This window comes from Uloborus diversus, chromosome 10 (genome assembly GCF_026930045.1).
Source record: "Uloborus diversus isolate 005 chromosome 10, Udiv.v.3.1, whole genome shotgun sequence".
Taxonomy (NCBI): Eukaryota; Metazoa; Arthropoda; class Arachnida; order Araneae; family Uloboridae; genus Uloborus; species Uloborus diversus.
In genome coordinates, this window is record NC_072740.1 from 100115603 (window position 1) to 100131017 (window position 15415).

At 35.5% G+C, this 15415-nt stretch overlaps 2 protein-coding genes across 2 annotated transcripts; one reads left to right on the top strand and one right to left on the bottom strand.

The window, feature by feature from the left end:
* Positions 1 to 1033: 1033 nt before the first annotated feature.
* On the top strand, positions 1034 to 1804 carry LOC129231109 (uncharacterized protein K02A2.6-like). Its single transcript, XM_054865356.1, is given in 3 exon segments — positions 1034 to 1088; positions 1091 to 1470; positions 1472 to 1804. Coding segments are annotated over 3 exon segments (768 nt in total).
* A 3370-nt stretch (positions 1805 to 5174) lies between these two features.
* LOC129231110 (uncharacterized) lies at positions 5175 to 15083 on the bottom strand. The gene is made up of 4 exons (XM_054865357.1): positions 14614 to 15083; positions 10362 to 12729; positions 7473 to 7619; positions 5175 to 5183 (listed from the first exon to the last, which is right to left on the bottom strand). Exons 1-4 carry the CDS (start codon positions 15081 to 15083, stop codon positions 5175 to 5177), a joined length of 2994 nt encoding a protein of 997 aa, XP_054721332.1.
* Between the last annotated feature and the right edge of the window lie 332 nt (positions 15084 to 15415).

A 15415-nucleotide genomic window follows, 5' to 3' on the forward strand; every position in this document is an offset into this window, starting at 1 on the left:
AAATGTGAACTTTGCAGTGATCGGGTACTAATTCCATTTGATCCCAGTTTACCAGTTATCCTGACTACTGATGCAAGCCCTACTGGAATTGCTGCAGTACTGAGTCACTCTACAGAAGGCGTAGAACGACCTATTGCCTATGCTTCTCGTGCACTCACCAGTTCTGAACAAAATTACAGCCAGTTAGATCGAGAGGCATTAGCTATCATTTTCGGTGTGACGCAGTTCTTCAACTACGTATTTGGCAAACCTTTCAAGCTGGTTACCGACAATGAAGCACTAACAAGAATTTTTCACCCGCACAAGGCTCTTCCTCGGATGACTTCAGCAAGATTGCTTCGATATGCTTCCTACTTATCAAGTTTTGATTACTCTGTACAATTCAAAAAGGGATCTGAAAATCAAAATGTTGATTGCTTGTCCAGGGCACCAGTTCAAAAGCCCGAAATGTCAGTTGATGAATTCATAGGCGAAGAAGCAAATCAAGTATACGCCGAAAATATATTCCAGATTTCAAGTCAACAAATAATATCGCTGACCGTCCAGACTGAAACAGGACAAGATACAGAACTTAAGGAAATAATAAAGAAGCTAAACAACACTTGCGAAGATTCAGAATTTACATTGCTTGATGGCATTCTTTTCCGAGGGGACAGAGTCGTAATTCCAAAAGGTTTACGTTCTACAATACTAGAGGAACTTCACGAAACTCATTTGGGAATAACGAAAATGAAGCAACTCGCAAGAAAATATGTTTATTGGCCAGGAATTGACTCCGACATAGAAAAATTAGTCAAAGGGTGCAAAGGATGTGCACTAACAAAGTCAAATCCACCAAAGGTGTCTATCCATCCATGGGAACTTCCAGCAAATAATTGGGACAGAATTCACATCGACTATGCTGGCCCGTTCGAAAATTACTACTTCTTGGTGTGTGTCGATGCCAAGTCTAAATGGGCAGAAGTTGAAGTTATCAGAGATGCCCCAACAAGTTCTAAAACTATCCTTCTACTTGAAAAAATTTTCTCTTCTCATGGATATCCATATGTTATTGTATCCGATAATGCTCAAATTTTTCAAAGTGACGAATTTCACACCTACAGTTCCAATCATGGAATTTTCCAAAAGTTTATAGCTCCAGGGCACCCTGCAACAAATGGTCTTGCAGAAAGAAATGTGCAAACCTTAAAGAGGAAATTAAAAGCTTCATTCCTCGAACAAACTTCAATACCATTCAAGGTTCAAAACATATTGTTTCGCTATAGAGCAACCCCTCTAGCTTGTGGCAAAACTCCAGCTGAATTATATCTAAACAGAGAATTTCGTATTCGCTTGAACTCTATCTTCCCATATCATCCAACAACATCAAAAATTTCCAGTGGTCCTGTGAGATCTTTTAAAGTGGGGGAGAGAGTCCAGGTTCGAGTCTTCATGAACAACCGAAACGTCTGGCAGTTTGGAAAAGTGATAAAAAAAGTTTGGTTCACGCCATTATTTGATTAGGCTAGATTCCGGACGACAACTGAAAAGACATATTAACCAACTGCATTCGACCGGTGTGCCATTGCGCCTTGAGGAGAACCCTTCTCGAGAGTGCCGTTCTAATGTTTCCACTGATTCAAGACAACGTACTGTGGTTTTTGATGTTCCACGGATTCCAGAGAAAGCTCCTGCTATCTCCTGTGACAACCAGAATGTTCCCGAGGCATCCCAGAATACCAGCCAACCTGCTGTGCCACTGCCTCGCCGTTCTCAAAGGAATATAAGACTTCCTTCATACCTAAGGGACTATCAATTGTCTTAAGGGGGTTTCTTAATTAAGTGGGGGAGACTGTGAGGACTCTCCTCTTCTCTATTCGGCGGCGCTAGTGTCGCGCCTTCTCTATGTACTTTAACTTCTATCTTGTGCTTCCGGAACGCAGAGCAGCGCCATGTTTAATACTGTAAATACGTGTATATTCGAATAAAGTAAATTAAGTGTTTCTATCATATTTGTGCTATCCAGTAACATTGCCTCTTCAATTATATGACGGTCACCACACAGGGAATATAGGCTCTAGGGAACAATTCGTGCACCAGTAAAATAACGGGATGACATTCTAAGTTCGAAAAAAAGAAGGAAGGAAGTTTTGGAAACTTTTATAAACTCTCTAAAACCTTAGGAATTTTCTCCAAGAATAAAAAAAAATAATGACTCTAGGCAAACAAGTTATGGCAGTAAAATTCGACTTGAAATTCAATTAGGAATAAAAATGTTATCGCCAAATTTCTGTAACAAGTTCACAAATAAAAATGAACTTTTGAAGTTAGTGAACAAAACAGTTAGCCTAATGTGTTAATTTTTCATATGAGCTGTATTTTCATGGGGTATTAGAATTGTAATTATCAACTATGGTTTGGACAAACCTACCCTGGCAGGCGTAGTAATGTTGTGATTAGGATCTGTATAGCATTCACAGTGCTCCCTGTCCTCACATTTGCCTCAATGATAGGAAGCCACCGCCCTCTGCTCGCTATCGGTCACCAGTCCCGGGAAAATTCAAGCAGTTTCATTCATCGCAATCAATTTATTTTTAATGCTTTAAGTGTAATTATAATACTAAAAACGTATGCTTTCTGTTAATACAGAAAAAAAAAACATCAACTTATTCCACTTGCACCAGTGCTACAACAAGCTCATCGCTCTTGTTCATCATTTCACCTAAAATATCGTTACTTGTCCTTTAATCTCAATTATATTTAATGCTTTAGCAAGATAGCACCAAGAACCCGTGGACCACAATTTGGGAAACTTTGATCTAGACTTAAAATTAAGGTTTACTTCATTATTTATATTTAACATTTCATTTTACATTTTAATCAATTTTTATGGAGTTACTTTAGAATCAGCTGTTTTGCTCATTTTTCTTCTGTTAGCTACTTTTACACAGTTATATGATTTTAAATAAAAAATGCATTAGTCGGTGCACAGTCATTTGACTTTTTTTTTTCGACCAACATTTAATTAGGAACTTTTAATATAAAATAAAATTGTTACATTACTAATAATTTTATTAATATGAAATAAAAAGAAATGTTATGTTACTTTATTATACTAATGATGAATTAATACACATCATAAAAATATAGAACACAACTTTTTGGTTATTTTTAATAATAAATGAACAATACTACTATGATTAATATAATTTTATATTGAAAATACTGTTGTTAAAAATAAATATTGAAAATATTAAAATATCATGACATTTTCGAAATATATATCTGATATATATCGGGGTACCCTGAACACTGCCCAACGCCGAAAATGCATTGGGCTCAAAAAATAGCTATTACCGAAGTATTTTGTAATTTTTTATCAAAACCTTGCTAAACACAAAAATTACCATAAAAGTTGAGATTAGCTCTGGTTTCAAGGTACAGAGCCTACTGAAAGCTCATGAATGCTCTTTTTTCCTGGCAAATAAAAGCACCCCCCGCCCCATGAGACTGACAATCTTCTGAACTTTGACCCCTGGCTGAGCTAAAAAATCTCCCTACATAGAGCCCAAATGGACTTCCAGAAGTTTAAATTCTGGGAAGAAGCATGGCCAAAATGAGATTCTTGTAGATCCACCCATTCTGCTTCTATCCATGCTCATTCTGTTGGGAATAATGAAGAACTCCATGAAAGGTGTGAACAAAGAAAGTTTTGCAATTTCTTAGAGTGAAATTTTCAAGATATATTGAAGCTAAGGTTAAGGAGAGAATTTTCAATGGTCCTTCAAATAACGTATTACCCCACATTATCCACCATGCCGGAAAAAAGCGAGGTTGACCAGCATGCCGGAAAATTCGAATTTTCCACCGGGCCGGATAATTTGAGGTTTATTTTGCAACAAAACAAAAGTATATTTCCCTATTCAGTTCCAATCAGAAAAGAAACCACTATAAGGGAAAAAATTTATAAATCCTGAAAATAACCTTCTTTCAAAAAAAAAAATGTGTATTGCAAATAATATGTGCTTGTTATTTATGGTAGGTCATTATTAATGGATATAATTATATGCAAATAAAGTAATCAATTTAGAAGCAATCATTGTTACTGCGATTTGTTCATATTTTTTTAAATAAATTATTTAGAAAGGTTAGTTTAATTTTTATTTATTGAATAGCAGGGATGTGCCAGCTGAAACCCAATTTTGGAGCAATCTCAGGTACAGGATAATAGTGACTTGGGAGCAGCCTGGCTCAGGAAATAGTTAACTAGGAGCAGTTTGGTTGATGCAGCAGTCTCAGTTGATGAAGCCAGAACTCCTCAGCAGTGGAACCTTCATTCTAAGGTCAACAGACCCAAAATTTTAAACTAAAAACTAAAGCGAGGATGTCCAGTTCCGAAAAAGCTAGCATTCAGGAATACATATGGCTAAACACACAGTATGCGAAAAATGAACACAAGATTTCTTGGAACTAGGACCTAAAACTATACACTGGGGTTTCGTCTCAACTATTAGAAGGCAATGGCTATCAATAATAGTCCTCCACCGTACCACCAGCAGAAATTCAAAGGTCTTACTTAATATTCCAGGTGAGAGCTCAGTACCATGTCTGGCAAGTCAGTGTTCATTCCAGTTGATAAAAGGTAGATCCATTCAAATAAAAGGATATTTATTAATAAAAACAGTTCCATAAAACGAGCAAAGCCGACCGAAAAAGCGTCATTAACTAAAGTCCACATGTTGTGGTTTGCTAAAGAAAAGTCCTTTCATTAGAAGCAGTTAAATGGTTTACAGTGAGGCAAAGTGTTGATCAAAGGCTATACCAGCAAAAACGTTGTGGACGAGATTATTTGGGAAATTCTTTTCAAGTAATTTTTTTTTAAGTAGAAAAATTTCATGGTTGAAAGCTGTAATGGTGTTGCAAGTTCTTTTGATTCTGATGACTTGTGAAACTATGATGACCATAAAAAAATTTTTACTGAGGCAAGAAGAAAAACTTAGCAAACAGTTAACTTTGAAACTAAACTTGCATCTTTTATCATAAATGGTGGTTTCACAGTGGGATTCAATATTAATTTTAACGTCAAGAAAGTTAAAAATTTTACTATTAAAACTAGTCTTTTTAATGTAAGGGAGTTATGATGGATTTTTTTGCTGAGTTCAGAAAAATTGGGGTAGTTGATACACAATAAACCATCAATATATCTGCAACAAAAAGGAGCAATATCAGGATTATCAATAGAAAATTTCCTTTCATAAAATAAAAGGAAAAGGTTTGCTAGGGTAGAACTACAGTTAGCACCCCCATTGCAATACCATTGATTTGTTGAAAGCAGGAATTACCATTTTTGAAAAAATTGTTAAAGATGCAAATTTTGAAAAGTTTGAGAAAAAATTCCTCATTTATTTGGAGCGAAGAGTTGACTATTTTGATCAGTTCAGTAACGGCAAAGAGAAGTTCATCAAGTGGGATGTTGGTAAACAGATTTTCAAAATCAAATGTTTCTACATGATCGATGTCCAGAAAATTAAGTCTGGTCCCACACAACCTCAATTTGTCAACAAATCAAGAGTACAATCACGATTTGTCCATTAATTCTTCTCTCATAGAAACTAAACAAACTAAATGATCAAACTAAAAAAAAGGGTGTATAAGTTCCTAGGAGGAAGCTAATTGTGAAATTATTAATTATTTTTTCAGCTTATAAGGTATGAAAGATGAATGAAACTACTTGAATACTTACTTGGCAATACTATAATATTAATGAAAAAATGGCATGTAGGTACTCTGTACTAAAATGCAATCTTAACTTTGCATCATGGCTTTATGAACAAAGCAGCATCTTCTTCGAAATTTGAAAAGAAATAAATCCTTAAGTCTTCAAGAAATCTCATATGCTATGATTTTCTAAATTACCTAATACAGTAACCCCTCATTACATTGTGTCTTGTTATAAAGCTTATTATTACCTCGTTATATTTACCTCGTTATAAAGCATATTCTACTTTTCCTTTGTCTCTCGGTTTTTTTTAAATGTTGCTTTGCATTTGAAATCACAGAAAAAGTATTTTTATCCATTTTTAATCAATGAACAAAACAGTCATGTTTTCCATAGACTTAATTTGTTGCAGTTGCAACTTTCAATTTATATTCCACCATAAAACAAAAAACAATATTTCATAAGATTAAGCAAGAATGGTGTCAGAAGAATTTTGAAAGATTTTTTATTTCTTTTCTTACCACTCAGTATATTCCAGTAACTTAAAATGCATGGGTAAATTTCACCATGTGAAAAGTGTTGATTGCTGATTTAAAGGAAAAAAAACACGGTTTCAATATTTTTAACGGTTCTATCGATGTGCAAAGTTTTTCCTGATCAGTGAATGACACTTGGGTTGGCTTACTTGTTAGTGATGTAACAGATCATGGTAGCCACTTTACTCATATCAGGTTTTGTGCACTAAGGGCTCTAGGGTGCAAGACTGATGTTCGGATTAGGTGGTCAACCAAACACAGAAACCCCCAGTGTTATGTTCCCACATGTTTTGTACTCCTTTTACAGACCCACTGAAGGAGTAAATGTCTGAAGCGACCATTCCCAACCCGGGAAACAAACCTGGGTCTGTGGCAAAGAAGCATAAAGCGGTACCAAAACGTCACTACTGGGCTATCCTTTGCTTTCCTACTAACTATATTTTATTGTTAGTTTCAAAAAGAAACAAATAGTGGGCCATTTCACAGAAAATTAGACAATCGCTCAAAATCATACATTTTGTCCTGCAGGTGATAGCTCTATAGCATCAAAATAATATTTAAAAAAAGTAAAAAACAATTTTTTTTTCCTAAGAAACCACACAAGCAAAAAAATTTAGGCTAAAAATTTTTGCTTATTATTATTACACATTTTGAAATCAAATATAGACCTATCACATGTGGGACATAACGTCTGCTTTTTGCTGCTTTTGTTAAATCATATCAGCAGAATTGAAAATGTTTTCAAGGTTTTAAGTTAAAATGAATCAGAGTAAAGCATTACTAAAAATGGCTTTACTTTCTAGATCGTCTACTGGGAGCAGTTAATTTTAAAGCAAAACAAGGTGCTATTCAAGTTTTGTTACCAGTAGATATTGTTGGTGTAGATTGCTACTGATGATAGGGACTAATGCTTGAATAAATCCAGCATTGTAAATTAAATATTTACACTGACATTTTTGTACACATGTATTGGAGTTACAAAGAACAATTTCGTCAAAGCAAGCAAAAACAGTTATGCGAGAAAATGCTGCTAATGATTTTGCATTTTTGAAAGTGGACAGTTAATGAATTACAGTGAAGTTGGTTTCAGTGAAGGAAGAGGTATGATTTTATCATTTTCTCCACTGTTCATAAATTATAAAATAGTGCAGAATGCTCATAGTTGAGTGTCTATTCTCTTCCACAATATCAGAACCAAACTCAAAATCTCGATTAGAAGTTTAAAAAATCATTCTTACCTTTTTTGCTGCTTTTGATGGTTTGTGACGTATCAGTTCATCTTGCTCAGATTCTTCATCACTTTCTGTTTCTGTTACAATTTCTTTTATCCACCTTCTCCTGTTGATCATTTTCTTTCTCCGTTCTCGCTCTTTTTCTCTTAAGGACTAAGTAACACAAAATATTGAAAAAAAGAAAAGAGATATCATAAAGCATACTTCACCATTTTGTTCAGTCAAACCAGTACTTGAACAACAGAACAGCAATGATTAGTATTGACTTACTGATGTGGCTACATTTATACAACCTGGAAAGGGGGGAATAGATAAACACGCTTTGTATTGTAACAACTACAGAGCTTTTGTAATCAATGAAATACAAACCACGATGGATAATAGGGCTTCAAAAATGAATTACACGTAGTTAGAGTAGCCCAAAATGCAGCAGCATGTTTAACCATAAATCATCATGCATGCTCAAGATGGTGAGCAAGATGAGAGGAGGAAGACAATTATCTCGAGAAATTCTCCACACAATAAAAATATGGAAAGGAAAATGACTTTAAAAAAACATTGAAACAAACGTGATAATGTTCACGTTATTGGTGTATAAGCAGTAGCGGATTTTAAGGGGGTGGGCACAGAGGTATTTGCTCCTCCCAAGGGGATGAAATTAATTTACCTATTAATTTTTTTTTATTTAATTCATTTCTCCATTGCATAAATAAAAAAAATTAAATTACTATTTTTAAAAAACACCAAAACATATTTGAATATTTTTTTTTTTTTTTAAATGCTATAAAAATAATATTGGAGTCTGAAGTCAGTGCAAAAAAGTGCATTTTACTTTGCTTAACACAAGTTTCGAATTCAAGAATATATAATGTCATAATTTGCTCATTAATTCTTCACTGATAGAATCTAATGAACAGAGTAAAAAAACGTGTGTATGAGTACCTAGAAGGAAGCTGATTACAAATACTACGGATTCCGTTTTCAGCTTATAAGGAATGAAAGATGAAAATACTACATGGGTACTTTTGGCAGTACTATAATAATAATGAAAGCGGCATGTTACTGTACCAAAATGTAATCTGGACTGCATCAAGGCTTTATGGATAAAGCCAAACTGCTTCGAAATTCACAAAGAAATAGTTTCTGAATTCAAGAAATATCATATGCTATGAAGCTATGATTTTTTTAATTACCTAATATTTCATAGTTCAATAAATCCAACTCCTTGTCCAAGTAGGTGAGGGGGATTTATGACAATGGGAAAAATAAAAATAAATTTATAAAAACTCAACATGAGGCTGTGGGTTTGTTTAATAACTTCTAATCCCCATGTAAAATCCTCAACAATGTTCCTAAAACCACTCATTTTGTTATAGTATTTGGGTGAAACTATATATACGTCCACATTTGAAGTAAATTACAGCAGAATGTTTGTGTACTTTTCAAGTGCACGAATTGCTTTTAAAGGATCCTTAAAAGCCAATGATAAAAGTTTTCATGATTATTAGGTGGTTCAATAGATGATTTAAGGAGAAATGTTTACATCTGAAATGAATGAATAGAAATACTTAAAAAGTATTCAAAATAAAAAAACTTACCATGAACATCGAAACTTACAATACCAAAGCAGAAGGACCCTATTGTCTCCCAAGTAGTAAATTACCAATTTTAACAAAAAAGGCACAATGTCTCAGGAGGGTTTACCTTGTTATTGGAAAACCATGTTTGTACTTCAATGCTAGAACAAGTTACTTTCAGTAAGTGTTGTAGTGAAGTAAAAACTTACTATGGAGAGATTAATTTGTAGAAAAATTTGAGTTTTGGTATTTTCTTGAGTAAGCATCACAGCCAGAGGAAGTGCCGCATGGTACTATGTAATAAAAGAAGAAAAAAAAATCTACCGTATGTGCCTCACTTGTCATGAGTACTGTGCCCAAATTTAAATAATTTAAAAGAAAAATTAATAAAATCCAATTTAGATAAATTAACATTTTGAAGGTTTTTACAAATATCTAACATTTACTTATGCAGTTCAGGATAATACACCTTAAAAATCAGATATTATTGAATTTTATATAGCTAATGAAAATTTTAACCTGACGGATTGTATGTATGAATGCTGTTCTGATTTGTAAGTTCATTTAATAATAAAATGATTGGCTTACCCTTTTTCCTGGAAAGCTAAGTTTAATAACTCACCAACTTGCACTCTGAAAACATTAAACGCAATAGATGACTCCTTTTCTGGGGTTTTTTCTAGATTTATTCGATTTATTTACACCACCAAACATTAACCATCTTCTTCGATTCCAGACAGACTCACATCACATTCCCGCCAACGCATACACAAAACAAAAATACATATTTTTTAAAAGTCTCTTTACTGGTGGCGCCCTCTCTTGACGGTAGGAGCAAACATACTCCCCCGCCTGGACTATCAGTTCAGTCTTCCGTTGGCAGTAGGCAACACTTGGTAATAGGGCGTCTGAATTGTAATCGTTGGGTCTTGACATCCACGACTCGAACAGCACCATCGTCTCCTGGAAATACTTGAACAACTCTGCCTAGGCTCCATTGCAGAGGTGGGAGATTGTCCTCCTTCACAAGGACCAAATCGTTGACTCTCAGGTTTCGTCTTGGTTTCTTCCACTTGGTTCTTTGTTGTAAGTGATTTAGGTACTCCAGGTGCCATCTCCTCCAGAACTGACCTCGGAGATGTTGAATTAAATTCCATCGCTTCCTTAAGCACGCTGGTTGTGAAGGGACCTCTTCTGGAAAAGAAGTCATTGGAGCACCAATCAAGAAATGTCCTGGCGTAAGAGGTTGCAAGTCTTGAGGATCATTAGACAGAGGAGTTAGAGGCCTTGAGTTTAAGCATGCTTCAATCTGCGTTACCAATGTCACAAGCTCTTCAAAGTTCAGAACAGCTGATTTCATTGTTTTAATTAGAAGCTGCTTGGTCGATTTGATGCCAGCTTCCCAGAGTCCGCCGACGTGAGGTGCCGTGGGGGGTATGAAGTGCCATTTAATGGATTCTTGAGTTACAAAGTTTTGCACTTCAACAGATTTGATTAGCTTGAACTGTTCCTTTAGATATGAAGAGGCTCCTTTGAAGTTAGTTGCATTGTCGGAAAACATGTTGATAGGTTTTCCTCGTCTGGATATGAAGCGCCGGAATGCTGCCAAAAAGGCATCTGTTGAGAGGTCCGAAACAACCTCAAGGTGCACAGCCTTTGTTGCCATGCAAATGAAGAGCGCTAGGTAGGATTTTAATTTTACTTTGCTTCGGGGAACGTTGGGTTTGGTGATGAATGGTCCTCCAAAGTCGATGCCAACGTTTAAAAACGCTCTGCCAGCGCTGAACCTATTTGCAGGCAAATTCCCCATGAGCTGCTCACTCGATTTGGCTCTGAAGCGAAAGCAGGTTTGGCACTTGGATAAAAGTCTTCCGACTACTCCTCTGCCAGAAGGAATCCAGAATTTCTGTCGAATGCAGCATAAGGTAAGTTGAGGTCCACTGTGCAAACTGATATGATGAAAATACTGAATGACCAGATTAGTGAAGTGATGGCTCTTAGGAAGGAGGATTGGGTGTTTTTGAATTGGACTCAGGCTCGAATTTTTTAATCTTCCTCCAACTTTGATTATTCCATCTGTGTCCAGAAAAATACCCAGAGGCAGAAGCTTGCTGCTGCTGGGAAGAGGATGTCTCTTCTTTAAGAGTTGAATTTCGGAATGAAACTCTGATTCTTGTACAGTTTGAATAACAATCTTGGTAGCATCATCTACCTCTTTTGATGTTAGCACACCAGTAACTCTAGATGATCTGCAATTGTTGATGAATCTTTTACACCAAGCTATGACTCGGATTAAACGTGAGAATGATGAATACCTAGCTATGATTTCCAAAAAATAGCTGCCTTGACTTGATGTTGAGACATTAGTAAGAACGGTGGATGACTTCTCCTCACATTTCACGTCTTCTTCAGAGGAAGTCGACAAATCAATTGATGGAAAGTGTAAAGAATCCTGACTTAGCCACTCTGGCCCTGACCACCACAGTTTATGAACTTTTAGCTTGGAAGCTGCAATACCTCGTGAAGCACAATCGGCAGGGTTTTCTTGACTCTTCACATGTTGCCAGGATGCTTCAGAAGTCATTTTCTGAATTTTTGAGATACGATTGGCAACAAAGATTTTCCATCTGCTGGGAGATGATTTCAACCAATCCAAAACAATTTGGGAGTCTGAGAAAAGAAATGACTTATCGATTTGAATTACCTTTCTCAGAGATTCTAACACAACAACGTAGAGTTCAGAAAGAAGCAGAGCTGCCAAAAGTTCGAGTCTGGGCAAGGTTATCGATTTTACAGGAGCTACCCTTGTCTTAGATGTTATCATTGAAACATGGACTTTTCCGGTTACCAGCTCAGCTCTTAAGTAGAAAACAGCAGCGTATGCACGCTGGGAAGCATCACAAAAACCTATGAGAAGAACTCGCTTTGCTGTAGCATCTCCTGAAAGGTATCTTGGAATCTGAATCTCTGCCAGATGCTTCATTTGATTCCTGAATTGGGTCCATGATTCGGAAATGCAGTCTGTGACCGGATCATCCCAAGAGATGTTTTCTCTCCAAATATCTTGCATCAGGATCTTCAACTGAATTGTCGTAGGTGACAGGAACCCCAAAGGATCATAAATCTTGGCGATGGTGGATAAGAGTTGCCGTTTGGTTGGCCTAACTTCATTTGGTGGACTGATGTTGATTCTGAATGTGTCTTCCGTTGAATTCCATATGATTCCAAAGATTTTCATCAAATGATCCTCTTCTATGTGCAGAGATCCCGAAGAACTCCGTAATTCTGGTGGTAATGATTCCAGCACAGATGATTCATTGGACGCCCATTTTCGAATCGGGAAACCTCCTTTCTTCATGAGTTCGATTACTTGACTTACTAATTTCTTGGCGTCCTCTTTCGAATTTGTTCCTGTCAGAAGATCATCTACATAGAAGTTCTCTAGAGCAACTTTAGATGCCTCTGGAAATTGCTTGATTTCTTCTTGAGCTAGCTGCTGAATCGTTCTAATGGACAGATACGGGGCACAAGCTGTCCCGTATGTTACAGTGAGTAATCGATACTCTTTTAACGGTTCTTCAGGTCTCTCCCTCCAGAATATTCGTTGAAAGTCCACATCATCTTCAGTAACTAGAATTTGCCTAAACATCTTCTCTATATCTCCTGTTAAAGCAATCCTGTGACATCTGAATTTTAACAGAATATTAAATAGCTCATTTTGTAACTTGGGGCCTGTATGAAGAACGTCATTTAAGGATAATTTCGAATCAGTTTTGGCAGAAGCATCAAAGACTACTCGTAACTTTGTAGTCTCGCTCTGTTCCCTAACAACTCCAAAATGGGGTAAATAAAAACACTTAGAAGATGGTTTCGAAAGTTCTGAATTCGGGACAAGTTGCATATGGCCTAGATTTTCATAATCTTGCATGAATTTTACATATCTATCTCTTAACTCTGGATTGCCCTGAAGGCGCTTCTCCAACGAGAAGAATCGTCTCTTGGCTTGGACTTTAGAATCACCCAATGCATTGTCGTTTTTGAAAGGAAGACTTACAACATATCTACCATCACGATTTCTCCTTGTGTGGTCGAGGTAGAATTTTTCGATTTCATGATCTTCTTCTGAGAGGTTACTAGCATCTGGAATTGACTCAACTTCCCAGAACTTGGCTATTTGATTTTGTAAGTCGAGCAACGCATGGCAATTGATTAAAGACATGACCTTCCTTTCGCTCTGACAGGCTGTGGAAACTTTCCCAGAAAGCAACCAGCCTAACCTGGAGTTTAGAGCAGATGGTTGATTTTTAGTTCCAGATATTTTTCCATACTGAATTAAATCAAAGAATATATCAGCTCCCAGAATCATATCGACAGGACGACTAATAAAAAACGAAGGATCAGCTAACTGTAATCCATTAATGTGAGGCCAATCGAATTTTGAAACTATGAAGTTAGGCAAATTACAAGTGAGTTCCTTAACTACTAAAGCATTTACGGCAAAGATATCTTGATTAAAATGAGGAGAAAGTTGAAGTTCGACTCGTTTAGTAGCATAAGCAGCAACTTTGTTATCTAAGCCCAAAATAGTATTTTCTGACTCATAAAATGGAAGGTTTAAATTTTTTGAGCATGATTCTGTAATTAGAGAAGTCTGAGACCCGCCATCAATCAAGGCTCGACAGTTTACATATTGTCCTAGACTATTCTTAACTCTAACAATGGCTGTAGAGAGCAAAATTGAATTGGAATCATTCATTTGTCCTGCAAGGCAAAACTGTTCCTGAGATGTAGCCAATGGCTGAACTACATTCTGGTCACTAGTAACAGCTAGATTCTGATTTGAATTACAGACAGGGATTTCTCTAGGACTACTTTGGAACTGGTGAAGTACGGTGTGATGTCTTTGCCTGCAAGCACGACAAGAAGTTGTAAATTTGCATGATGAAACATTATGATTCCCTCGCAGACAATTAAAGCATAACTTTGACTTTTTAACAAAATTCCATCGATTATTTATATTCATCTTTAAAAATTTCTCACATTTATGTAATGAATGAGATGAAGAACAAAGTTTACATGAGTCATCTGACTCTACAGTAGTTTTAAGTGAATAAGGCTTGTGAGTTACTTTATTTGATTTTTCATTGAGTGGTGTAATTTTGATACCTTGAAGACTTCTGGCTTGCTTTTCAAGAAATGAAAGAAACTTATTTAATGAAGGAAAATCTTTGTCTTCAAGGGTTAATTCCCATTTGACTTTGATAGAATCTTCCAACTTATCTTGAAGAGAAAATACTAATAGAAGTTCTACCAATTGATTGCATTCTAATCCTAATGTTTTAAAATTTCTGAGTACTTCATTACAAATGTCTATCATGGCCCAAATTGATTCTGAAGTAGGCTTAACATTTTTTAGAGAGAAGAACTTTTTGCATTGGGAAAATGCCAATTCTCTCTGATTATCATACCGATTCAACAGTGTCTCCCATGCTTGTTTATAATTTTCATGAGTTATTGCGAATCCTTTTATTAATCTAGAAGCATCTGAAGTGACAGCATTTTGTAAATACTGCAGTTTTTGAACATCTGTTAAAGATTCATTAGAATCAATTGAACTAGAGAATATAGATTTAAAACTCAACCAAGAGTTGAAATCACCTGCGAATTGTGGAAGATCATATTTAGGAAGATTTATGTTAGAATAAGCATTCACTTTCGATTTATCTTCTTCGAATTGTAGCTTGCTATTAATACTAGTTAAATATGACTCAATTTTTTCCAATGTCAAATCAGCCAAATCTTTAGAATTAGTAAAGTTTTCATATTCTACATCTTCCACAAAGTTTTCCAAAACAGAAAACTCATAATAATTGTCTTCTAACCTTTCTAGACATTTTAATATATTACCTTTAAAGGCAAGAACTTTCTGAATATTATTAGACTCTATTACATTATCAGCACTTTCAGAATACCTTTTGATTTCTTTTATCTGAGTTTGGAACACTAATGGTATTTTACTTTTTTCTTTAGTAGGAGCCATCTTTTAAATAATAACCTAATGCAACTATACAACTCAAATACAGCTTTTCAGAATTAGTTACTATGAATATACAGTCACTCAGAATAATAAACAAATTCTTTGAATTTACTAATTCAGATTTCTTGCATTTCGAATTCACAAGTAATAATAATATTTTTTGAATTAATTGACATACATCTCTGGACTCAAATAATAGAATAATAAACACATCAAAAGATTAAGAATTCTTTCAGACAAATTTCATTTTCAGAATACATCTAGTTTCGATTTTTAAGATCATTATCGTTTTCGATTCTAGTAAGAATAATAAACATTCTACTTTCCAGGAAATG